Source organism: Accipiter gentilis, chromosome 4 (genome assembly GCF_929443795.1).
Source record: "Accipiter gentilis chromosome 4, bAccGen1.1, whole genome shotgun sequence".
In the NCBI taxonomy this organism is placed as follows: Eukaryota; Metazoa; Chordata; class Aves; order Accipitriformes; family Accipitridae; genus Astur; species Astur gentilis.
In genome coordinates this window covers 24,197,850-24,224,398 of record NC_064883.1, presented here as the reverse complement: position 1 = coordinate 24,224,398, position 26,549 = coordinate 24,197,850, and the positions used below count along the sequence as shown (strand labels likewise).

The window sequence follows — 26,549 nt, the reverse complement described above, 5'->3', positions numbered from 1 at the left end:
CAATAGCAACTATTACTACAACCCCGTTAAACTTTTTTTTGTTGAAGAATTGTATTATACCTTTGATCTTTTGCACAGGCTACTAATTAGATTTTTAGATGAAGATGTGATTGCCCTTGATCTTCATCTCTTAGCTGCCTTTGGACCTACCTGCAAATCAGCAAGAAGGATCAAGCAAATGTTTAGCACTAAAAAACAATGGGTGACGGGAACCTTTGATGAAAGGGAGGGCCATGGGGCTCTGAAGTCTACAGTCCCCACAAGAGAAGAAGGAGCCATAGGAGGCTGCAGTCCTCATATGGCCTATAGTAGCAAAGACATCTGGAGCCTCATAGGGATGGAAATGAGTAATGTGGTCTGCAATCTGGTCAGGGTTTTACAGGGTTTCTGTAGGTCCCGAGTCTCTGCCTGGAGGCAGTGATGGCAGGCATCAGGCTACATCCTTAAGCCTGGTCCAAACCTTCTACCTCACATAGAGACTCCTGCATGCTGCAGATAGCCTGACACGCACTTCCCTCTCCTGCCCTGATGGCTATGTCACATCAAACTGCTTCTATTACTACTTCAAGGCCTACCCGAGCTGCCAGTCTTTCGTCAGAAACTCCTCAGGGCTTGGGAGCTCTTCAGAGCAGCCACGTACCCCAGCAACAGTGGGAGAGGAGGGAATCTCTGGGCTGAGCCATAGCTCTCCGTCACACGTCACCCACGTATACATGCAGGTGGCAGAGACCCCTTCGGTGTACCAAAGGGCAGCACTGGCAGGCGTCTCTGAAAGCGGAGACCTCCTTAACGATGGCAAGCGGGACCAGGCAGGCCTTATGTGCCTTTCTCAGTACAAGCGGTGCTTCACCATGTGGTGGAGCGTTTGCTCCGGGATGCGAGGACCGCTCCACATCCCACTCCGTCTCACTGCTGGTGGTCGGCGCTTACCCCCGCTCCTGTGGAGCTGCAAGTCACACCCCACAAGCCTCTCTCCCACACACCACTGCAACAGGCGGCACCGGGAACCCACCGGTCTGGCCCAGACCTGCGCCACAGAAACGTCCCGGCAGACTCCTGAGCTCTTCCCCACCCACAAAGCAGGAGGGCCACGAGCCCCCCAGGGCCAGCCGGGGCCCGCAGCTGGGCTCAGGCCCGCTGGGGACGCCACCGGGGTTACAAGCACAGCCCGCGGAGGACATCAGCTGGGGAGGGCCCCCGCCCTCACCCGGTCCGAGGACACACACCGAGGGAAGCTCTCGGCGCGGCCCTGGCTTCGCTTTACTCCCTTTGTCCTTTCACCCGCGGCCCGCCCGGGGCCCTGCGAGGCCTCTTTCTGCCCCGCGGCTCCGCCTCCCCCACGGCCGCCCCGCCCGGCTTCCGGGCCCGCGTGGAAGTGGGGCAGAGGTGAAGGCAGGCGGTAAGGCAGACGGCGAGCCGGGCGGGCGGCGAGCCGGGCGGGCAGGAGGGCGAGGAGCCGGCTGAGGCGGCGGCGGGCCCGTCTAGGCTAAGGTAAGCGGTGCGAGGCGAGCGGTGACCTCTGCTGGCCTCTTTCCTTGGGGGGTGCGCGGTGGCGGGGCAGAGGGTCGTACCGACGGGTGTCGGCTCCGCTGCCTCCTTACCCCCAGGCCCCGTCCCCCGCCCCGTCCACCCTCTGGGGGCCCTGAGCTGCTCTAAGCGCCGCTGCGGCGGTGCGGAGGCGGCCCCCGGCCCAGCTCGGCCCTGTCCGCCCCCCCGTCCCCCCGCCTCGGGCCGCCGTTCCGCCGGGCGGGGAGCGCTGGGGTAGGCGGGGTACGGCCGGGGCTCGGGCGGGGACAGCACCCCTCTGTCGTTACCACGGCGGTGGGGTCCTCGGTGAAGGTCTGCGGGGGGGCGGCGGGCCGCGGGGGGGCGGCCGCCAGCCGGGCCGGGCAGGGCCGGGCCGGGCGGGGGTCGCCGTGCCAGTGATTTCCCCCTTCCCCAGTTAGCCTCTGGTCTCAGTTGGTGGGTGTCCTAGGGCTGGCTGGCTTCTCCTCGGGAAAGAAAGCAACAGGCATCGAGTTGGTTAATCGCGACATACCCGGAGAAAGCATCGATAGCCGGCTGGTCGTAGTTTCTCCCTGTTGTGTGTATGCCTCTTGTGGCTTCAGGCCAACAAGAAATCCTAGGTCCTGGCTTTGTTAGGGGACGCTTCCCTGATAGGTGTCTTTTAGCCTGTAAATGGCTGGAGGCGGGGAGAAAACCGTGGGGAAATACATCATCTAACCTAGGTGTTGTTAATAGTCTCTCGGTGTCGTGCTGCAGATCTGCATCATGGAAAAGCAAGTGCTTGAATCCTCTGAGGAGCGAACATTTCAGTACCAAGATTCTCTGCCTTCCCTGCCAGTACCTCCTCTTGATGAATCTTTAAGCAAATACCTTGATGCAGGTAATGACTTAACATTGTAATAGTAGCCTGGTGTGTGCTGTTGTAACCAGGCTAATTTGAAGATGTTTGCAAAGTGATTTTTAGAGACGTCTTGTATCAACTGATGTCATTGGGGTGGGGGATACAGACCAGTTTAGAGTGCAAAAGATCTTTTTCAGGTTCAAAATGGAAAACTAAATGCCCAAAGCAACATGAGTAAAAGTTCCCACTTTATCCCTATTTGCCTTTCTTCAAGGGAATGGGGCATATGGTAAGGTTAACTTTTTGGTTTGAGGTTTTTTTCCCCCTTAAGGTTTTGGGTTTTGTGGGGTTTTTTGGTTCTTGGTTGTTGTTAGTTTTGGTTGGATGGGGTTTTTTTTGTTTTGTTTTGCCCTAGCTATATCAGCTGGTCTAATAAGAGATATTTCTTCATCTACAAATTTTGTTTTGCATAATAACTACTTTGCTTGTTTATAACTGTTTGCCCAGGCTCTTTATAAAAAAAAATAAATAAAGTTACTTCAAACTTTTTCATACTTAATAGTATTGGTGAGAAAGAATAGCAAGAAGAGACAGTGATGGGCATTTTTTGGATAATTGGATAATTTCTGCCTTGAAATGTTGGCTGTCTGAAGAAGATCACGTAAGAGAAAAGTTTTGAAAACAACATCAATGCACATGTGTCTAGCTTTTTTTATAAAGCAGAGATGACTGGTTAGTTCTTTATTATCATACCAGGCTTTGATATATCAGGGCTGACAGATACATTACCTAGTATCTTGAGATTACTTTCCTATGTTTCTTTAATAATTTTCAGAACTCAGAGACTGAGGTTTTTTTCTGCAAAACCTGCTTTGTGTCTTACCAACCTACCTGTAATACAGGAATGCTAACCAAGTAAGACCTGGAGTTCTCTGCTTAGCAAAAACATATTACAGCAAAATTTCCCTTTCCCAAAATAGAAATCCTGAAGTTCACTCTGACTTCCCTTTTATTCTGAGTGTAGTGGAAATGGCCCAGTAGATGGTAATAGGTTTTCTTTGGTGTTCCTTATGTTATCGCTTTTTGATGCAGAATGTTGAAATGGTGTTTCTTCAGAAAAAATGGGTGTGTATGCATGTCAAAAAAAGTGTGTTGTTTTTTTTTTGTAATGCAGACTAACTAAAGTTGCGCTACAATAGTAGTGAACCTGCAATAACGCAGTTGCCCTTTAGAACTTAGTTTTGTAAACCCAGCTGGCTCTCCAAGTTAATAAATAACTCTCATGGAGTGATAAAATCTGGCAGTGAATTTGTTTGCTCTTGTTTTCTGATTCTGATCTGTGTTTTCACAAATACCTTATCACATGTGCCCCCCTTTTTTTTTTATGCTGAAGTTAGTTCCTACTTATTGTTCCTTGTACATAAGTCATTCTATAACTTTGATCATCACTGTTGATCTCTGTTAGTCTCACTGGAGGTTGCAGGAAAGTTAGTCTAGTATTTGTTCTTCTGCCACAGTCTTTCCTTGTACAAATCACTTAAATTGTGCATGCACAATTCTAGACACTAGCTCAGTGATTCTCATTGCTTATGTTTTTCATTTGTTTAGTCTGTGAAGGTGAGTGAAGGAAAGGAGGTGCTTCTGAAGAACAATTCAGAACCTCCAAATGACACTTCGTAGATGCTGTGAATCATTCCTTGGAAACTCCTTTCTTTCATTGGCTGGAGGAGGACGACCCCAGGCACTTAACATTAGTCAGTGCACCTGTTGGTAAAAGCATTTCTCTGTTTAAAGCTAGTCAGCTGGGAAAGCTGGACAGAGTATGTCTCAGAAGGTGCCTTATTTAAGGCTTTACAGTAGCTATCTATGCTTTGGATTCAGAATGACTAATCTTGTTTTGAAGGTAGGCCTTGAGCAGAGAAGGTTGCCATAGCCATGTTATTTAGCCTTTCAGCTCACCCCAGAGGTTGAGACTCAGAAGCTTGGACTTGACCTGCGAGTATGAAAACCCAAAGTTCCAGCTTTCCAGTTCCTTAACTATTGCAACTGAAGGTGTCTTTCATGGGATACTTCTTGTTCATGGACAGAGCTGATCTTCTATGCAGAAAGGAAGACAAGATCTGTGGGCCTGGAGAAAGTGGCAAGACAGAAGTTTCCCTGAACTCTAGTGAGGAAGGGGCTGGGTTCTGCTCCTTTTTCATAGTGGTGCTTCTACATCTGATCAAATGGCTTTTAAATGGAAAGAGGCCTTGTAGTCATAGAATCATGTAGTTTGGGAAGGGTTTGTCTAGACCAGTTCCCTGCTCAAAGCTGGTCCAACTACAGTAAGTTGCTCAGCCTTGCTTAGCTGTGTTTTGTATATCTGCAAGGATGGAGATTCCATAGCCTCCCTAGGCAACCTGTTCTGGTGTTTGATCACCCTCATGATTGTGGGATGGGGAACAAAAACCAAATCAGCAACAATGACAAAAAACCCCTTCACATTTTCCTTGTCAGAAGTTCCCTGTGTTCTAACTTGAGTCCATTTTCTCTTGTCCTGTTTCTCTGCATCTCTGAGAGGAGCCGTACATTATCTTCATTATGCCTTTCCATTCAGTTTTTATAGAGTGCAGCAACGTCTTCCCTTTGCATTCCTTAAGCTGAACAAACTCAGTTCTCAGTCTAATCTCATCATGTGTTCCAGTCCCCTAGCAATCTTAGTCACCCCTTTAACAGTTGGACTTGATGATCTTAAAGGTCTTGTCCAATCTAAATGATTCTATGAATAGAGACCAGAACCCAGTAATTTTGCTTATTTTTTTTTTCTTGTCTGTGTGCATATTGCTCTGTAATGACTTTGTAACTTGAATAAAAGAGGATAATCATTCTCTCTTACACTATTGTATGGTAATAAGGTCACCCTCTGGGAAACCTGAGTGTTGGACTACACTGAGTCTGGGGAGGCTTTCAACTCGGTGGATGGCTCTGTAGCTATTTACTTTTTTTTTTCCCATCTGTGTTCACAATTGGTGGTGGTGCAATTCAAGCCGCATCTAGATAAGGCCTAGATATGAAAGGCACTGCCTGAATATTCATAGCTGATCATATGTGGTGAAGGTGTAGGTGGAACACCGGTACCTTTCCAGTTGTGATAGTGTTGCAGTAGAATTTAATGGAGGTCTCAATGCAATTTAAACACAAGCACTGCATGATAACGCTTGAAAGTGGATGTTCTGTCTTGCTGCCTGACGTTGTAAGCAGGCATTTAAAAACACATCTGTAGGTAGTATTTGGCTCTTACTCTCCATGGTTGTCATATGAAATAGGAAAAAATATCACTAGAACTTGAATTGTACTGTTTTGGAGTAGCATAAGGAGGCCAGGATGGAGCTGAAAACTGATCTTTATCTTTCACTTTAAGACAGGTAGTGCAAAATACAGAAATTCCTTTTATGATTAGGAAAAAAATTGTAATTATCTTAAGAAGGAGCGAGGAGAACTTTCCTGTGGTGGAAGAGGACCATCATAGGGAACACTTGAACAGATTGGACATGAAAAACTCCATGGGACATGCTGGGATGTGCCCATGAGTGCTGAGGGAGCTGGCCTTTGTCTTTGGAGGCCACTTCTGATAACCTTTGAAAGGTCATGGTGATTGGGGGAGGTTCCTGAGGACTGAAAGAAAGCAAATGTCACTGGTCCCTTCAGGAAGGGCAAGAAGAAAGATTTGGGGAACTACAGGCTCCTTGGTATCCCTTGCAAATACTTGTCAAAACCATTTCCAAGCATATGAAGCACAAGAAGGTGGCTGGGAGTAGGCAGAATAGGTTTGTGAAGGGGAAATCACGCTTGACCAACCTGATAGCCTTTTATGATGAGGTGACTGCCTCAGTGAATGAAGGGAGAGCAATGGATATTGTTTATATTGACTTTAGCAAGGCTTTTAGGCTCATCAAAAGCTTTTTTTAAATTCCTCATAGATGAACTGATAAAGTACAGACTAGGTAGTAGACAATCAGGTGGACTGAAAACTGTCTCAGCGGCTGGGCTTAAAGGTTTGTAATCAGCAGCATGTATTCCAGATGTAGGCCAGTCTCTGATGGTGTACCCCAGGGGTCCAGTATTGTTTAACATCTTCATTAATGACCTGGATGATGGGAAAGAGGGCACCCTGAGTTTGCAAATGATGCAGAGCTGGAAGGAGTGGCTGATATGCCAGATGGTTGTACTGCCATCAGAGGGAGCTTGACAGCCTGGAGGAACGGGCTGACATGAGCCTGGTGAAGTTCAACAAAGGGAAATGCCAAGTCATGCACCCAGGGAGGAATAACTCCCCACACCAGCACAAGCTGGGGCTGACTGACTGGAAAGCAGCTTTGCAAAAAAGCCGTTGGGATCCTGGTGGACATGAAGTTGACATGAGCCAGCAATGTACCCTTGCAACAAGGCAGGCCAGCAGCCTTCAGGGCCTCATTAGAAGGAGCGTTGCCAGCAGGTTTTGGGAGGTGATCCTTCTCCCTCTGTTCAGCACTGGGGTGGCCACATCTGCAGTGCTGTGTCCATTTCTGGGCTCCCCAGTACAAGCAAGATATCGACATACTGAAATAGGCTCGGCAAAAGGCCACGAGGGCTATTAAGGGCTTGGATTATCTGACATATGAGAAGAGACTGAGAGAGCTGGGACTGTTCAGCCTGGGGAGGAAAAGGCTCTAGGGGGGGAATCTACACAATACGTGTAAATACTTAGTGGGGAGGAGTAAAGAAGGTGGAGCCAGACATTGCCATGGTATCCAGTGACAGAACAAGAGGTGATGGGCACAAATCAAAATACAAGAAATTCCTTTTTGAAAGTAAGAAAACTCTTTTTACTGTGAGGGTGGTCAAGCACTGGAACAAGTTGCTACCAGGGAGGTTGTTGAGTCTTCATCCTTGGAGATATTCAAAACCCAGCACCGTCCTGAGCAACCTGCTGTAGCTGACCCTGCTGAGATGGTGTTGGACTAGATGATCTCCAGATCTGTGAAGAAGAAAAAAGTAGTGGTTGCAGGCAAGCAGTCATAATTGCAGCAAGGCACAGTTGTGAGGAAGTAAGATTTTTAATTCTACAAGGATAGATAATTACTTGAGATCTTGCTCAGCTGAACTGTTGTGACTTGCAAAAGATAGATTAGAGATGATAGAGATACGTGATTACTGAAAACTAAACAAGCATCCTTCCCCATTTCTTAACAGCTGTAAGTAGATCACAGGGTTAGCACTAGCAAGGCAGACAAGAAATTAACTGACAATAGTGTCCAGCAGCCTCAAAAATGAATCAGACCTCATTACAAAGGCACTGAATCAGCAGAAACACACCACACCCCCCCCACCCCCCGTTCTGTTTGCCACTGATTTCACAATGTAAGTATAAAGACAACAGAAGATACATTATACACAAGGTGAGTATAAGAAGACAATGAGATGTGCCTATATGGAAACTGACATCATCAGTGCCTGTTACTGACCATAGATTTCATGGTAAAAAGCCTTTAAGGAGGGTTTTACATTAAAATAATGACTGCTTTTGCAAATGTTTATGGAGAACTTTGGCCTGTATGGCACATGACCTGAGAGAAAACCAAAAGTATTTTAAAATATAAAAATTGGGTAGTAGTAACTGCCGTTGATGGTGTTGAAAGGTAGGCATAACATGGGGACAGTGAATGAGAACTGATGGGCAAGGTGCTTGTAGGCCATAAATGGACTTTTGAGAATAAAGCTAAATAGCTTATGGTTGGTGCAGTAGGGTGGCAGACATATATGGCTCAATATATTAATTTACAAACAAAGTTCCTGTACATTTACTTATTCAGTGAGTTCTGTGGCAGCTGATGGAGTTGCAGAACTCCATAGTACTTCCAGCTACAGTTTTAAATATCTTGGATTTAGTTATCTGTTAGGTATTTCAGGTTTTCAGCAATTGCTTTCATCTGCTAACATCTGTATTTATTTGAAAGTATGTATTTGTTTGATTAGAACACACTGATTTACTTACAGATTTTTAAAAGGTGCTTTCCCTTTGAATACTTGTTTTAGATAAATAAATTTTGAGTATTTTCATCCACTCCCTTGCCTGTGGATATCTGAATCCTGGAATAAATATCGGTATACAGTTGTCTTTAAAATAAAAACATTTCCTTTTTACAGTGAAGCCATTTCTAAATCAAGAAGAATATCAAAGAACTGAGGATATAGTTAAAAAATTTGAAAGTGGGATTGGGAAAGAGTTACATCAGAAATTACTGGAAAGAGCTAAAACGAGAAGGAATTGGGTATGTATTTAGATACGTAAGAAATCATAATTCAACTTATGGAAAGTTGGTTGTTCGGGATATAATTTAGAGAGTCATTTAGCTTTTTTTAAATTTTAGGATCTTCCTTATATCTGCTACTTGGCCTATGGCCATGAACACATTCACTTATATATATGTGATTTGGTTTTTTGGTTTTTGGTTTTTTTTCAAAGTTGAGTGGTTAAGAGAGCTCACTAACTGAAATGTTGAGTTACCTACCAGCTTTTGAATGCTTAGCTGTCAGTCTCTTCTTCTATTATCTCTGTCCCCCTTCTCTCCAGCCTGAAAAAAAAAAAAAAAGAAGAAAAAAAAAAGTGGAATTTAGAGTTTGGTCTCTTACCTCTTTCTTTCCTGAAGAAAGCTATGTTGTAGCATTTTAAAGTTGTCTTTCAACAGAGAAGGGGATACAAGGGGGTTGTTACCAAGTGGAAATCATGAGAACTTTGTAAATCTTAACATGACACACTCTGGAGTGGGGATTTTTAGGTGATGATAGAAAAAATACATTATGAACTGTCCATCCCAGATCCTTTCTCAACACAAATCTCCTTTCCTTCCATTCTTCATAGAGGAATCTGTCTGATATTCACAGCAGCCACAGCTGACAACTGCAAGAGTTTAAGGTGATGAATAGCAGGGAAGAACTCTTCATCATAATTTACAGTTTAATAGTCTTAAGCAGTATTGAATTTTATTTCAAGCTTGAAAATAGAAGAGCTAGATGTGTCATTAGCCTCAGCAGTTAGTTTTGAAGCACTGTCCTGCCTTCTGTTACATAGGAACTACTACTCAAAATACTGAAAAAGAAAAAAAAAAAAAAAAAAGGTAGGCAGTTGAACAATCAGGTGATTATTAAAGAATTAATGACTAAAACTTAATTCTGATGCTAAACATTTTTCATTTTCAGCTGGAAGACTGGTGGCTGAATGTTGCTTATCTTGATCTTCGCATATCAACGCAAATACACTGTAATATTGGAGGCCCCGGTCCCTATATTGAACACTGCTGGCCACCAAAAGAGGGCACTCAGATAGAAAGAGCATGTGTAAATATATGGCACACCCTGAAATACTGGGATCTATTACGAGCGTAAGACTTTAAGAAAAAATAATTGATTCTAAAATATTAATGATCTATGTGTACTTTTATTGCAAAAATATGTTTATTGGCATGTGTTCTTTGCAGTAAAAGGTGGGTTTGTCTTACCTTGATTTACTTGCATAATTATAATATCTTGTTTTAATTTTGGTGTATTTGTTTACTACAGAGAGAAGGTGGCTGTAGAGAGATCTGGGAATGCTGTTCTGGACATGAACCAATTTCGAATGCTCTTCTGCACTTGCAAAATTCCTGGAGTTACCAGAGACTCGATCGGCAGTTATTTTAAAACTGGTAAACAAATGCAAATTGGAGGTTAATACAGGCAAATTATTTTGTATTAATGGGCTAATGGAGTGGTCATTTTAACCATAAAATACTTGCTTCCTCAAACACTAAATCAGATACTGGTTGTTGAGTGCTTACATAAGGAAGCAAAGAAGATATTTTATCTACAAATGCCCTTTTTGGTCCAATATTTAGTCCTTACTAAATAAGATTAAAAGAAAACTCTGCTTCAAATTGCCTGTTAACAGCCTGATGCCTATAAGTGTGCCAGCATTAAGAATTGAAAAAAGACGAATTCCATGTGTTATAAATGTGGCTGGATTGCACGTATTATACAGCCAGAATTTCAGCATCATTACTAATTGCATCTTTTTCCACAGAATGCGTTTCTTGAGTGTGCTCCCATACATTCTTTTTGTATAATTCTTACTTATTTTCTATCATTGTGCTTTTTCTTGTCTTGGTCATCTGCTTCTATTTTCAGTCTTGAAAGTACTCCATAGTGCTTTTTGAAGCCATTCTCTTAAATTCCTAACAGTTTTCTGGGGTGCAGGATTAAGAGCTAAAGTGTAATGTTCTTATTCAGCCTCCACTAACAAATACTGTAGTATTAGTAATCAACTAACTGAAATCATAACACCCCTCCCACACACATTCTGATGTGTCCAGAGTTGTTCAGCAGTGTCACTGTAGATAAACATGGGAGATGTGAGTTCCTGTAACACTTGGGAATTCGAGAAGAAGGAGGTATTGCCTTGATCTGTAGAAAATATATCAGGAAATGTCCATACCAGAGGATGTGATGAGAAGATGCAAAGTTGAAGGCCAGTTTCAAGGATTTTATCTTAGCATTACAATTGAAGAGTCAGTTTAAATACCAAAACATAGAAGAAATATTCAGATGGTGGAAGTTCAATGTTCTGTTATGATCACACTTAATAAACAAAGCTGTTATACTGTGGAGATGCAATTTATGTCATTCATGTCCCTTTTCTGCCTTAAAATATTGTAAGAACTTTATTGAACAATCTTGATTATATAATTTTTCATGTCATACATGGCAGGTGATATCCATTTCCATGTAGATTGTCTGCCTCCAGATGAAATATTTAGTCCAGCTAGTTGTCTTGTTTCTCTGTGATTCATGGAGAAACATGAATACCTGCAGAGGAGGATTTGGGCCATTAAAATACACAGGTTTCTAAAGTAAGCAGAAGGAATTGTCATGTGGAGAGGGATCTGTTTTTCTCCTTTGGCTATAGAGGGAACAGACATGGTTGAAACAGTTGAAGTAGCATTCAGATTGCAGAGTAGGGCACCTAAAATTTGACAGGTGATGTCAGCTTCGAGTCAAAGACCACACTGAAAGCCAAGAGAGCCTGATCAGTGGAATCTGGAGAGCTATTTGGTTCAGCCTGCAGCAGATAGCTTAACGGGAACAGGTGAAGAGCTCATTAGATGTTATTAAGTGTATTGGGTAGATCTCTACCAACTATAGTGAGATCTCAGACACTTAATTCTAGGTATACTAAGTTCCAAACTTAATTCTACCCCTTGCTTTAGACAGCTAAGGTTAGGATGCTACCTAAAGTAACTGAATTTGATGTCATACCTTCTGATTTTTGTTACATTAGAAATTAATTTAATGATCTATGAAGATGAGATTTACATGAAATGACAAATTCCTCACTCTAGAATGTCTTTAATCAGGCATGTATTGAATTGTATTATTTGATTTAGAAAGTAGGACCGTAGATATATGTAAAAGCCTTATAGGTAAGATTAAGACTTCTGTGGATGCCCATACAGTTACATGCTTGTGGGTAAAGTAGCATACATTTCTTCTTTTTCCCAGGGTGGAGTAATGGACTAGAAGAGATGTATCACAGTGGCTCAGTTTGAGAAAAACGTAGATGCATTTCTTGGGGTTTTAACATCTTTTTTTTTGTCAGAATCTTTTCCAATTTTATTTAGTCTTATTTCCAGATAGGTGAATTCAATAAGGCAAATATACCTGGCCTAGTGTGGGCCACTACCATCTGCATTTCTGTACAGTGGCCAAACTGGTGTGTTAGTGCTCCTTTTTTACGGATTTGCATGTGCCAGTCAGGTCTGATTGATATGGTAGTGCATCTCAGATCTTGAGCTGCATAACTGAAACTGGTCACATAAACACTCTGACAATGGAAGGACTCAATCATTTGCAAAGTGTTTTAGCAGTAGGCTTGCTGCATTATATTCATACCTTTTAACAAACAAACAAACAAAACTCATGCAAGAGAGAAATGTTGCTAGATCAGCTTTTAGCAAGCAACACTCATTTCGGCAGAGGGTGTTCCTGCCTACAAGATACACAAATGGCATTTGCTACTAGGTAATGACAATGACTTGAAGTAGTTAATAACAGTGAACATTATGTGCTTCTATATATTTTCTCTGATGGTTTTAAAAATGTCTTCAAATTTGCAGTAAGATCATGCAATTGGACTTCAAAAGTTATTCTTTTTTTTTTCTTTTATGTTTTTAACTGTATGAAGTCTGCCTCATTTTGAACAAAAAATGGGTCTGTAGGACTTGCTGAGTGTTTTTCCTGTATCTGTCACTCACTTTATCCCCATGGTTGGATTTTCATGTTTTGGTTTTTGTTTCATTTCAGAGACTGAAGGTGAATGCCCATCTCACTTAATAGTCCTGTGTCGAGGTCGAGTGTTTGCATTTGATGCTATATATGAAGGCAGTATGGTGACTCCTCCAGAGATTTTCAGGTTTTCAAATTACCTTGTTTCAAATGAGCTGTTCTGTATAAGCTACATACCAAAAAGAATATTCTTCCAAAGAATTAGGTGTGAGAGAGGCTACAGCTTCTCCTCTAGCTGAGGGTTCAGATTTTGAGTAAATTCTTGTTTAGTGGATGGCAACTTCTTGCCATAAAGCATGATGATAATGTACTGTTGTAATACACCCACAGAATGTCACACAAAAGGGCTGAATGAAGGTGTTTCAGTAGGAAACATCATTTATGTGTGAAGTTGCTTGGCATGGAATTATTAGGATTACAAGTAACATTATTCCTTTCAGGACCAATCCACATTGATAATTCTTATTGCTACTTAATCATTCTAAAAGGTGAAGCACCACTGTCATATTGATTCAAATCTAATACACTTGTGGTAAATTTTCTCAAGAATAGAGGGGATGGAATTCCTGTTGGTGAGTGCAGCAGAGTCCAAAATCATAGTATACACTGATTGACTTTCTGCTAGCTACAGAGCAGTACAGCAGCATTTCACTTGCATGTCTTGTCTTTGAATCATAGAATCATTTAGGTTGGAAAAGACCTTCAAGATCGAGTCCACCATCATCCATGCCCACTAAACCATGTTCTGGAGTACCTTGTCTATGCACATTTTGAATACCTCCAGGGATGGTGACTCAACCACTTCCCTGGGCAGCCTGTTCCAATGCCTGACAACTCTTTCAGTAAAGAAATTTTTCCTAATATCCAATCTAAACCTCCCCTGCCACAACTTGAGGCCATTTCCTCTCGTCCTATCTCCAGCCACCTGACAGAAGAGACCAGCACCCACCTCACTACAACCTCCTTTCAGGTAGTTGTAGAGAGTGATAAGGTGTCCCGTCAGCTTCCTTTTCTCCAGGCTAAACAACCCCAGTTCCCTCAGCCACTCTTCATCAGACTTGTGCCCCAGGCCCCTCACCAACTTGGTTGTCCTTCTCTGGACACGCTCCAGCACCTCAATGTCTTTCCTGCAGTGAGAGGCCCAAAACTGAACACAGCACTTGAGGTGCGGCCTCACCAGTGCCGAGTACAGGGGGACAACCACCTCCCTGCTCCTGCTGGCCACTATTTCTGATACAGGCCAGGATGCTGTTGGCCTTCTTGGCCACCTGGGCACACTGCTGGCTCATATTCAGCCGGCTGTCAGCCAGCACCCCCAGGTCTTTCTCTGCCGGGCAGCTTTCCAGCCGCTCTTCCTCAAGCCCTGTAGCGCTGCATGGGGTTGCTGTGACCAAAGTGCACGACCCGGCACTTGGCCTTGTTGAACTTCGTACAATTGGCCTCGGCCCATCGATCTAGACCGGTGCACCAGACTTGTGACAACCAGCCATGTTTGTGGTTCTTTTCATATTCCTGAGCTGCTGCAAAGGAACAGAGAAAAAGAATTTGGTTCTTTAAATATTAAATTTCAGTACTAGTGCAACTGTCAATGTTGAAAGCTTTTCCGTACTGCATCTCCTATCTCCCAGTAGCATGTGGAGGTGCTAGCTTTTCAGATTGTCAATACAGTTGTGGCTACAAGGTTTCCTACTCTGTTGGTCAAACTCTGATGTTAAATACATAGGTAGGTTCAGCATAAGTCTCCTGTGATCAATTTGGGATCTATAAACATCTACTTAATAAAGAGGGGTTGTGCCTTTCATCTAGGAATAACTTACTGCATTTGTCAAAGTGCTGCTTATAGAGCACAACAGAAGACGTGATTAAAATTGGCAAAAGGTAGATGGCTAAATTCCTTAGGCAAGACAAAAACTAGTTAGAGAAGCTCAAAAATAACTTCTTTTTGAAAGTCTGGTTCTTTAATACTTAAGATATTTCAACATACGTATTTCTAACTTCTGTAGTTGTACCTGTTAGATCAAGCAAGTAACAAAGAAATGAATACCTGGAATACAGACAAAAAACCCTAAAGCTTTCTATTGTTCATAGAAAGTGTGGGTTGGATTTGTTTTGGTGGTTTGGTTTTGTTTTGGTTTTTTTTTTTGTTTTTTGTTTTTTGTTTAATAACCTCGTCATGGGTGTCTTATATTTTTGACAACTGTGTAACTATGATCAGTAGTGAAGTTTAATGGGCAAAAGTGCCAGAACAAAGGATGAGCCAGATTAAACGCCTGTGATTTGTGGAGTTTCTTTAACACCTAGAACAGCACGTGAAAAACTGAATTTGCAAACTAAAAACTATATCTCTGTTAATAGCTCTTCAAAGGGAAAATGCAAGGAAGAGGTAGGAAGAGAAGTATTCTTGCATAGTTCAGGCTCTACATTTAGGATGTACTGTAGCTACTGTTCTGCTTTAAATTTCAGGGTTTATCTTGAGTGGAAGTTTTGCTCTTGTATCTGGTTAGTTGCTATAAAAACTGCAAAGCTGCAGTATTGCAGATGTCTGCTGATCGGGAAAGTCTGATCTGCACTGCTGAAGTCTTAAATCTAGTTTAAATTAAGCACATAATAACTCTTTAGGACCATGATTGTTTACATGTAAGTTTGTACTGGGCTGGCAGCTGCAATTTGAATTAAGCATTAGTGACAGAAAACAGGGCAGGTCTTCAACTGCCCTTAGAGTCTGAGGGAGCTGAGTTGTGCTTCCTGAAAATTCACATTAGCTTGTAAATGCGGAACAAAAATTCCAGCTTGGCAAAAAAAAAGAGAGGTGAAAAGGGTGACTTTTATCTTCTCTCTATATGTTCTTTGTTAACTTCAGTTTTTGAAATCTTCTTAAAGGCAACTTGCATATATACAGAGAAGATGTCATAGTGAACCAGATGGACCAGGACTGGCAGCCCTAACAAGCAGTGAAAGGACAAAATGGGCAGAGGTGGGAATACTTCAACAGTTGATTCCTGAAAAAAGCATCGTGATCACTGGAAAGGACATCATTTCACTTAGCTTTGTCTTTTATGCTTTGTAGTTACGTGAATATTTGATTGATCTTGATCCAAAGAACTTAACTCTTCTGGAAAAAATTCAGAGAAGTTTGTTTGTGGTCTGCCTCGATGATTCTAGTCCCCATGCAACTCCTGAGGACTACACTGAGGTAGCTAAGGATTTTTGATAATTAATATCTGGTTGTCTTTATATAAAAATTTCTTCTGCATATATGCAGAAGTAGCACTTCTTGCTCTTTCAGAACAGAGAAAATGAAGCAGATAAATATGCAAATAGTGCTTCTTGTTGATCCATAGGAACACTTAAATAGGTTGACTTGTTAGGACATTGGAAGTGGGAATTCATAATCTTCTAGTCCTCTATCCTGTAGGATCCTCAAAAATATAGTCATCAACTTGTTATTACTCTTTAAAAACTTAGGCTTATATTCATGTTTCATTTTCAACTGGATGAAAATGTCTTCTCTCTCAGGGAGGTCTCACCATCTTAATGTAGGTTTGGTTTAGCTGACAGAGGTTGGCAGCATACTCAATGGTTTTTTTAAAACCCACAGTGTCTAACTTTTGCTTTAGGTTGCAAGGCTGGGGCTAACAGGTGATCCAACTGTACGCTGGGGAGATAAATCCTACAATAGCATATTCTTTTCCAATGGAACCTGTAGCGCATTCTGTGATGTAAGTTGAAAATTTCCACCCCCCTTATAAACCTTTCAGATATTTATTTGCTAAGTTTTCCTTTTCAGAGTATTAAGTGCTTAATGTGTTCCTCTTTAGTCTAGCCTTGTTTACCAGGCATCTGGTCTGGCAAGTTTTCAAAAGCAGTCTGCTTTCACAGTGTTTTTGATATTATACTGTAATTGAATTAAGAACATGAGATCTGAAATCATAGTCTTATTTCTAAAAGTATTTAATGAGGGAGTTCCAAAGGCAAAAAATACATTGCACGAGAAGGCTTAAAATTAACTCTTTGTATGATGTAGCTATTTGAACAGCTGTGGTTTTTAAACTCAGATTTTTTTAAACTCGTTATTGAATGGCCAGAAGGGCTTACATCTTGCCTGAAATCTGCTTTTCCACAGCAGTGGTATATTGTGCCTCCCTATCTGGCTGCAGAGCAGTCAAAACAGTGGATGGGCTTACAGTAGTTCTATATGTGTTGTAGAACTAGAAAAACAAGTCCAACACTGTGCAGTAAAGCTATTGGTCTGCGGGAGAAAGAGTGGGGTGGGGAAAAAAGCAGTTTGATCGTCTTGCAGTTATGCAAATAATGTGATATCTTGTCTTATGTGATTCTAGCATTCTCCTTTAGATGCCATGGCTTTAATTACCATGTTTTCTTATGCTGAAAAGAAGATTATTGAAAATGAGGGAAAATGGAAGGTATCTGTCCTTTAAACCTCCAAGTTTATTAGTTAATGTGTTTTTTCTTACTGATAACATTTTCTGTTTTATCTTCTTTCTGTCTGTCTGCCGCCTCCTAGGGATCAGATAAAGTGAGGGATATTCCATGGCCAGAAGAACTTGTATTCACAGTGGATCAAAAAATTATAAATGAAATTGGACATGCTAAAGAGCTGTATTACAAAAAGGTGGAATTTCTTGCTGCTTCTCTTAATTGTCACTGGTTTGGGTTTTTTCATTCTATTTACATGGTTTTAGCTGGCCTTTCTCCATGCTGGAGAACAGGGATGAATATGTTATTGATAAATTGATGAAGCAGGGTACTTAACACTATGGTTAAATTTGTTACATTGTTGGTTTACATTGAGTGTGTTTTATTTGAAGTGGACCAAGTTGTGATATTTCTTGATTTCTGTTGCTTTTCCTCCTCTGGTGTGACAGGTATCTGACTTGCAGCTAGTGAGTTATGCCTTTACATCCTTTGGCAAAGCATTGGTGAAAAAGAAGAAACTTCATCCCGATACATTTGTGCAGCTTGCCATTCAGCTTGCTTATTACAAATGCCACGGACGGTAAGAAAATCTCATTACCCAGATTAGGAATAAAAAAATAGTTTCCTGAGTAAAGGGGTGGATCTGGAGATATAATGCAGTGGCCTTGCAATGCCAGTGTGTAATTTGCTATGGTGATATAAGAGCAGAGAAGCAAGGGGTTTTTAAAGTAACAGTTGCATAGGGCCTTATTTTGCGCCATTGAAACCCACAGGGCTTGTGTTCTTGGCTTCAGAAGAATTGTGACCTTGTGCCCATAGGGATTGTGTATGTATATGTGGGATGGAGGGCAGAAGACAGTCCATGAAAATGTGGATTTGGGCTGTACAAAGTAAATGTTCGGGCAAATACCAAATGCGCAGTGGGTCAAGATTCTGTAATGTCAAATAGTTGCTCAGATGGAGAAGAAAGCTTTATCTGCAACAAGTGACAGCCATCAGTTAAATGGTTAGTCTTCCAAGCCTGTAAAAATCCTCACAAACCTCAGTCTCTCACTTTCTTTAGCAACATCAGATGTGGAGGTTTGGACAGAATATTAGAGATCTAGATAGTGACCCTGCAGATACCTGGCTCTACATTTTTGGGTGTGTCATTTTATTTTGTATTATTAGTAAAAGGCAGCATTCTTCCTGGTATTGATGTTCCCAAATTTCTGTTTGCTAACTAGCACTGATTATGGCTTGTGTAAGTCATTACTGACCTGGCGAGTATTGCTTGCTTTAGAAAAAGTAGGGTTTCATCATATGAGCATGATGCTTAGTCACTGGAAATGCATCTCATCATAAGAAAGATTGGTAGACCTCAGTTTGCCGAACACTGGAATAAATTAATTGTCTGACTAACATAGCCTATTAGGTCTGTTCTAAACACACAAGTATGTTTCATGTAAGTTGTATATAAAGTGGTAGACTGTCATAGGGCTGGGGATGCTCCAGCTAAAAGTTGGATGGGGTCAGTATGCAACAAAGAAGGATTTGAGCCTTTTCCTTATAAATGCATTGGGACACACTGTTTATTTCAAGCGTGTCTCTTAATTTTTGAGTTTTTAGACGATGTAGATGGTTTCTTTAATGGAAATACATAGTGAAACTGAAGCTTGCATAATTTCAGCTTATTTATACTAGGCTGGTAGATTTGTAGTCTGCAGAAAATAGCCATGACAACCCAGTCTTTTCACGGTATGATTATAGCACTGGCACTTTTTCAGTCATCTGTCTCAAAAGCTTCTAGAGTTCCTTTGTGGCTCTTTTTCAGACACACAATTTAAAGAAAATTAGTGGCTTACTGATACGTGTAACTGAGCTAGATGTGTAAGATACTTGGCAGAACTTCTTTACTCCTTGAGAGAGCAAATAGTTTTGTTAAGTTAATGAGATACTCTTCCCTAATTTTTCTTCTTAGACCGGGCTGCTGTTATGAAACTGCCATGACCAGGCGTTTCTATCATGGCCGTACAGAGACCATAAGACCATGTACTGTGGAAGCACTGGAATGGTGCAAGTCCATGCTGGATCCTTCTGAAAGTGTAAATACTGAAATCCTACTTTAATCATCATGTATTTAGAGGACCTGTCATCTGAACTGCTTAAAACTCCTTTTTCTATTGTCTCATTAATGGGAGTTGGCCTGTTTCCAGTGAGATAGATTTCAAATGTTGGGTTGCTTGAAGTCTGGCTCTGGTCATTGTGTCTGAGGTGAGCTGTCATGTGTGGGCTTGCTTGGTTTTCTATCCTATTTACCTTTTGGTTTCAAGAATGTAAGTGTCTTGAGTTACATTCACACTGATTATTTCTTTTTTTCACACCTCAAAAAGTAACTGGGCCGGAACCAATGTATTCTGCTGTGGAGTGGTTCTGTTGTTTTAATTTTTAAGTGAAATTGGGAAATGTTAGTCTCATCGTTGAGTCTGAGGGCGAGATTGAAAACTGTTTGTGTCCTAGTGGCAACAGGGGTGCATTCCAGAATTTGCCTCTGAATAGCTGAACTGGTGACCTTTTCTTTTCCCAGCAGCTACCCTCTGGTGCTTGGCTGGCAAAGCATGTCATGCCTTTCTTGCCAAATGAGAGCTGTGCTAAAGCTCTTTCTGTTGTCCTCACTGCACATTTCTCAGAGCCTGAGAAATGAAGCAAGGAGAAGATTTTTGAGACAAAGGGCTGCGCATCTTTAGGAAATTCAAAGGTTCTATATTATTAATGCATCTGAAAAACATACAGGAATATGGCTATCAGAGGAATTATGTGTGATGGATAATTATAGTCTTCAAGAGCATATTTTCCTGGTCTTCACTTATTTCTTTTGGCATGTGGTGCAGCTTTAGAATTCAGTTTTCTGGCCATTGTTGAAATCTGCTTTCCTATTTCAAATACGAATTCCTGTTATTTCCCTGCTCTTCGGTTATCTTCTAACCAGTTATCAGGCTTCTATGGGTAATACACATAGAGGTTTGTTACTTCCAACACTAGCTGTAGCACTTTCTTTTTCTCTTTGTAATTTTAAATAGCATCTCCAAATATCTTCCTCTTGCTATTTTTTATGATGAGCTCTTGGGGCTTAAAAAAAGCATTGAACCTGTTCAATAGTATTGAAATTAAGATGCTTAAAGGTCCACTTTTAAGGTACTAGAAAATACCTAAAGTTAGGTACTTTGGAAAAAATCCTTTTGTCTCAACTTTCTTTTGCCCCTTGTGAGCTTAGTAGTTTGATTTTTATCCAAACTGAGTGGCTACTGCCCTTGTTTCACATTCTCTGCTGCAGCCTCTCGTGTAGTGAATAAAAAGATAAAGGGTGCTTCTTAAGTAGTTGAAGAGATAGTAAGATCTAAGATCTTAGAAGTCAAGATCTTGGGTGTTTAGAGATGTTTCTCCAGGCCTTCTTTACTAAAACAGGTATCTGTATTCTTGTCTTTCTCGTTTTAATATGTAAGTTTCAAAACAAAATTGAAAAAAACCATAATATTAGACAGAACTACTGTCATGGAAGTAATATTTCAATCAGCAGAGAAAATTTGGGAATGTGGTTGGCATCTGTGTATATTTTAATTAGGGTCTTGTTTTGTTTTCTGCTTTTGTTTCACAGATTTTTTTTTTTTCTTTTTTTTTTTCATTTTTTTTTGGTGATGAAAAATGGTAACCTAGAGGTCCAGAGGAGGGCCACAATGATGATTGGGGGCTGGAGCACCTCCCCTATGAAGACAGGCTGAGACAGTTGGGGTTGTTCAGCCTGCAGAAGAGAAGGCTCCGGGGAGACCTTATAGCACCCTTCTAGTACTTAAAGGGGGCCTACAGGAAAGATGTGGAGGGACTCTTTACTGGGGAGTATAGTGATGGGACGATGGGTAATGGTTTTAAACTGAAAGAGGGTAGATTTAGATTAGATATTAGGAAGAAATTCTTTACTGTGAGGGTGGTGAGACACTGGAACAGGTTGCCCAGAGAGGTTGTGGATGCCCCATCCCTGGAGGTGTTCAAGGCCAGGTTGGATGAGGCTTTGAGCAACCTGGTCTAGTGGAAGGTGTCCCTGCCCATGGCAGGGGGGTTGGAACTAGATGATCTTTGAGGTCCCTTCCAACCCAAACCATTCTATGATTCTATGAATAGAATATCTCAGTTGGAAGGGACCTGCAATGATCATCTAATCCAACTGCCTGACCAGTTCAGGGCATGGTGATCATGCAAATGCAACTACACCTGCTAAAAGCTAGCATGCTTCTAAGTAAGTGGTATTGTAGGAAGTTTTTGGGTTTGTTTACTTTAGTTCACTGTGGCTACTTTCCATTGTTTCAGCTTGCTTAAGAAAGAGCATGAGGTTTAGAATATTTTTCAGTGCAAAAGTGGTCCAAGCAACAGAACAGAGATACAGGAAACAAATGAGCGGGTTCTCCTGAAGAAAGAATTTGGATTTGGGAGAAAGAGTTTGAGAGAGGTTCTAATGTACCTTTCAAGTTCCTCCATTTTCTTCTGTCTAAAATTGCTAGAAACTGTGAAAGTGAGAAACTTGCTGATCTGTGATTCCTGATATGTTACTCATCTGGATTGTTGTCTTTTTTTTTTTTTTTTTTTTTTTTTTTTTAATCCTGTCTCCCCTACTTTACACAGGCTTACCAACGACTACAGCTGATGCAGAAGGCATTTGCAAAGCACAATAAAATGAGGAAAGAATGTGAGAATGGAAAAGGTACTCTGGGATCAAAAGGGGTTTTTTGTTTTTTCTTATGGCTGAAAAGGGAGTATTTCTGTATGCTAATACGTTTTCTCTGTCTCTTTGTTTTCAACCTGACTAAAAACTACCCCTTAACATTTTATACTTTAATTTTGGGGAGAAGAACTAAAACCTAGTTGTTGCACCCTTCCTTGTGCCTCAAAGACACATTCACTTCTAATATTAATTCACTTTTCCTGTCCAGCTAAACATTATTTCAGAATACCTTCTAATCAAATATATGATTGTCTGGTGTCACGACCCGGGCTGGACGGACCAGGGGGAGGGGTTGTGTTGAGTTCAGAATTCCCTCGGGCTAAATTGAGGTGAAATGATACCAAATGATCAGTTAAACATTTTATGCATGATGACAGGAGGCGTTAACAGTAGATGGTGGGGTTTCTCTCAACAGGAATTGGCATGGAACTACCTCAGTAAACCTTGTAACCCATGGTAACCATATACATCATTTCAGGGAAGAAAATAAGATGATCCCTCCCGTTGAGTCACGAGGTTCAGAGCAGACTCCCTTGCTTTCTAGACTCCTTCTCAGAGAAGGCATCTGGAACCACTCCTAGTCCCAGACTTGGTCAACAGTTTTGTATCTAAAGGGATGAGGTGTAGGGATTCTGAAAAAGGAAAGAGAAAGATTTCACTGCTCCTGGGTCCAGCATTGGCCCAGTCTAAAAGTCCAGTTCTGGTGGGTGTGGGCGTGTGGGGCTTCAATTCATGCCCTTTTATAATCTCCTTGCCCCTCCTTTGGGTGGGTACTCAAACTCATTAGGCTAATTAGGTGTCATAAGCAGTTTGTGCTTTCAGAACCTTTGGGAAATGGGTCGGGTTGGTGGGCTTGAGGGTCATTTGGGGAGTAACTTCCCCTTCCCTGCAGGCGTGACCATTGTTTGATCTTTGGCCATGCAGGGTTTGCTGCCCTGCTCAGCACATCAGAACAGCATATCAGAACAGGGAGCTGCGCACCCCATGCCATGCCCTCCTCATCCTGTTGCTGATGTCCTGTGCTGATCAGCTGCTTTTCACCTGTGGTTCCTAGCTATGCAGGGTTCATTGTTATGCACAGTTCATCATTAAGCAGAACTTGGCCCACCACAATGTTTGAGATGTTAGCTCTTTCAGTCTCTCATAGCTGGAAAGTGTGGGCAATGCGGTCTTTTAAGGCAGAGGAGAGATTTGGGTGAAATTCTAACCTACCTGTGTAGCATGGTAAGCTGTTCTATGAACAAGAGTGAGTAGCTGGGAAATAATCACCTAATGAACCTTCATACTCTCTCCATCCTACTTGGTGAGTTATCTAGGCAGTTGTGGCCCTGAAAGCCTCTTCACTGTGTCCATGTAATTGCCAGTGGGCCAGTTTCACTGTGTGGAACTCCTCCTCCTTGGCTGAAATGGAAGTTTTCTTGTTTTTTGTTTTCCACAGGAACTGTCCTGGGTTTATATTACCTAGTTAATTTGCGTTTGGGCTCACTGTTGCAAGCTGAAAGTGATGACGGCCTCTTAGATCAAATAAGGAAATGTTTGGGAAATGGTTTTGTATGCTACAATATAAATCTTGTTTTTTACTAGACTCTGTCATTTATCTGTCCTTCAGCTGCTATTTGAGCTTCCAGCTATCCAGACCAGAAGAAGGAGAAAAACGGGAAATGCTGCTATTAATGATGCAGTACTTGCATTTATTTGACAGGCTTTGATCGTCATCTTCTGGGTCTCCTACTCATAGCACAGGAGCAAGGACTGCCAGTGCCAGAACTTTACGTGGATCATGCCTTCACAGCTAGGTAATTGGTGTTCTTGTCCTGCGGGGAGGTTGTTGTATCCCTTGATACTGAGGACTTTGTTATATTGGCCTTGTGTGCTGATTTCTTGATTATCTAGGACAGAATAACTTTTCTGTAAAACTCACCATGTTTTAAATTATCTTTAAAACTGCTGCTTTTGTTTTGTGTTGTTTTACAGTGGAGGAGGTGGGAATTTTGTTCTTTCAACTAGTCTGACGGGCTACACTAGGTTTTGTGGATGTGCACTCCCTATGGTAGATCATGGCTATGGCTTTTTTTATTCAATCAGAGATGACAGGTAAGGATATAATTTCATTGTGGGCATAGTTCTGTCTTTATCACAAAGGGAAAGGCAGCTAACAACTAGAATGAGGAAAGGAAAAGAGAAGAAATATGGCTGAACGTGTCAGAAAAAGATGAGAAGTGAGGTACATGAGAATGGAGCCATTAGCATTCTGGGAAGCATGTGTGGGAGGAAGGACGAATGGTGGAGGTAAAGTGAGCATCAAGATACTGACAATAAGCAGAAAGAAAAGAGTGGGGAAGGTGAAAGAAGGGAGGAACAAAAGAAGTTAACTTAAGCTTCCATTTTAGAGATGGTTAAATGTAACATGCAAAGGTGGTTTTTTTCAAAAAGTATCAATTGACTGAGATAGACCAGTCCATCGTTCTTGGCAGTGACACACACATCTTTTTGAGTAACAAGGAGAAGTTAAAACATTTGGCTTCACTTCTTATAAAATGGTAGGATTTGAAAAGATCCAACTTTGGCTTATTAGTCTTATGGACAAAAATTATTGTTTCCTTATCAAATCTAATAAACTACTTTGAATATAATGTGTTGAGATAAGTTGCAATTTTGTGATTTAGGTGGAATTCGAGTGACTTCTTTCTAAAGCTAAATATGGATTGTGTGCAAATTTGATTCAGTTTGAGAATACAAACCACTTATACTTTGATCTATGGCTCTTTTAAGATAAATAGAACTAGATAAAGATTTAGCTTTTATTAGGTAAAAAGAAAAAAAGTACTTTATACCTTAAACTAGTTGCAGAGAAGAAATATAATTCACAGTATTTTCAAATATAAGTGGAAAAGTTATGTCACTGTATATGTAGAAATGGGTATTTAAATCAAAGTATCTAGTTTTGAGATCCGTCAGCATTATTGCCTACAGAAAGCACTAGGGATCTGAGTCCTTTTGAATGTTGAGATGGTGTGTTCATGTGACAAGTTTTGCTTCAGACTTTATGCCAGTAATTTCACATTTCAGGGCAATTTCTGTGACTTTTATGCTAGACCATGACAATTAAGAGTGGTAACTTCATTGTTTTCTATATTGATAGGATTGTTACCAACTGTTCTTCTTGGAAATCATGTCCAGAGACTGATGCAGAAATGCTTGTTAGAACAGTGTTCCAGTGTTTTCAGGACATGTTACAATTAACAGTTGCAGCTCAGCTGTAAGGTTGATAATGATGTAAAAGCCTTTTCAAGCTCACGAGTTATATGCAGTACTTATAAATGAAATACTACTCAAGAGTACTGTTACATTCAAGTTAAGAAATTTAATGATCCATGTAAAGTCTACCTTTTTTTATGGGACTTACTGTGGTAACAGTAGCCATTGAAGAGTAATGTAGCCATTTGCAACAACAATGCAAGCAGTAGTACCTTATCTATGTAGAACTATGCAATATTAAAATAAGCCTCAACAATGCAAACATACTTGAGATGGGATGTTGGAAGTGAAGAATTTATGGGAGATTTGTATTTATGATCTTAGTAGTAACACATAGAATACTTTGTAGTTTACTGATACTGTTTATGCCAGTGGAGCACTTACCTGGGTAATTAAGAGTAACCACACTATCCTCTTAGGTGATTATGCTTCCTTTTCATAGTGGTTCATGAAATAGAAGGGCTGCCTCCATCAGGCTATATGTTATTTCATAAGTTATCTTTCATTTTTGCTATTGGGATTATACCAAAAAAATGTTGTATCCGTGAATGGGGATGTTCCCACTACCTTTGTAGTATGAGAGCACTACATTCTGAAGTATTTTGAAAAAGGAGCTCACAATAGTAAAGACAGAAAGCAGCATATGAGTTCCAAATTCCTCGGAGTTTTCAACTTCTAGTGAACTGTGAATGTCTGCTGCTTTACATTAATAATACACAATAAAAGTAAGCACTCAATGCAGTTTGGTACGTTTCTCAGGATTTTAAGACTTGGTTCCTCTGTTTGAGCAGCTTTGTATTTTCCTGCCATAGAAATAAAATTCTTCTAAAAATCGGCTTTGTATTGGTATATTTATGGGTGGACTGTTTAATGTGTAGCAACTAAACTTTGTGAAAGAGACATGATTTTGGGGACAGGTGAACTTGAAATAGAGATTCTGAAGTACCTATTGTTTTCTCTTTTCTCTAGTTTTTGGAGTTTTGAGAGAGATCAGAGACTATTATTTGGTTTACAGAAACAACTGCATCCTCAGCTAACACTGAACCAGTCTCTTTGCCCTCTGGAGGCTCTGTTGCATACTTTTTTTCCACAGTATCAAGAACAGTTTCCCTTTTTATATCCTTCCTCAAGGCCTGACACTTCTCTGAATAACAGGGCGGAGTGCATTATACTGTGTCTTGTTGCCTCAGAAAACAGTCTCATTATTTCAGCCTTTGTCTTCCCTGCCTTTATTGGACTACTTCTATGTCCTGTCTCAATTAAATCTGACAGCTATTCATTGTTTAATGGTTGATGTCTTCTGAAACTCATAAAGAGTAAGAATCCATTGCTGTTCTGGAGTGCTTATAATAACACACTCTCTTTCTTGAAGGTAAATGACTTTCTGAAATAGTAAAGCATGTGTCTTTATGATGCTGT

General features: G+C 41.1%; 1 protein-coding gene across 2 annotated transcripts; it reads left to right on the top strand.

Moving 5' to 3' along the window:
• The first annotated feature begins 1,392 nt into the window (after positions 1-1,392).
• On the top strand, positions 1,393-25,962 carry CROT (carnitine O-octanoyltransferase). Of its 2 annotated transcripts, XM_049798491.1 has the most exons (17): positions 1,393-1,491; positions 2,263-2,386; positions 8,513-8,637; positions 9,566-9,747; positions 9,926-10,050; positions 12,701-12,809; positions 15,563-15,656; positions 15,750-15,875; positions 16,300-16,401; positions 17,023-17,106; positions 17,208-17,315; positions 17,569-17,699; positions 19,080-19,203; positions 21,773-21,851; positions 23,575-23,668; positions 23,847-23,966; positions 25,015-25,962. In XM_049798491.1, exons 2-17 carry the CDS (start codon positions 2,272-2,274, stop codon positions 25,133-25,135), a joined length of 1,839 nt encoding a protein of 612 aa, XP_049654448.1. In that variant the 5' UTR covers positions 1,393-1,491; positions 2,263-2,271; the 3' UTR covers positions 25,136-25,962. The 2 variants fall into 2 exon arrangements, with proteins under 2 accessions (XP_049654448.1, XP_049654449.1); XM_049798492.1 differs by lacking the exon at positions 1,393-1,491 and having other exon boundaries at positions 2,242-2,386.
• The last annotated feature ends 587 nt before the right edge of the window (positions 25,963-26,549 follow it).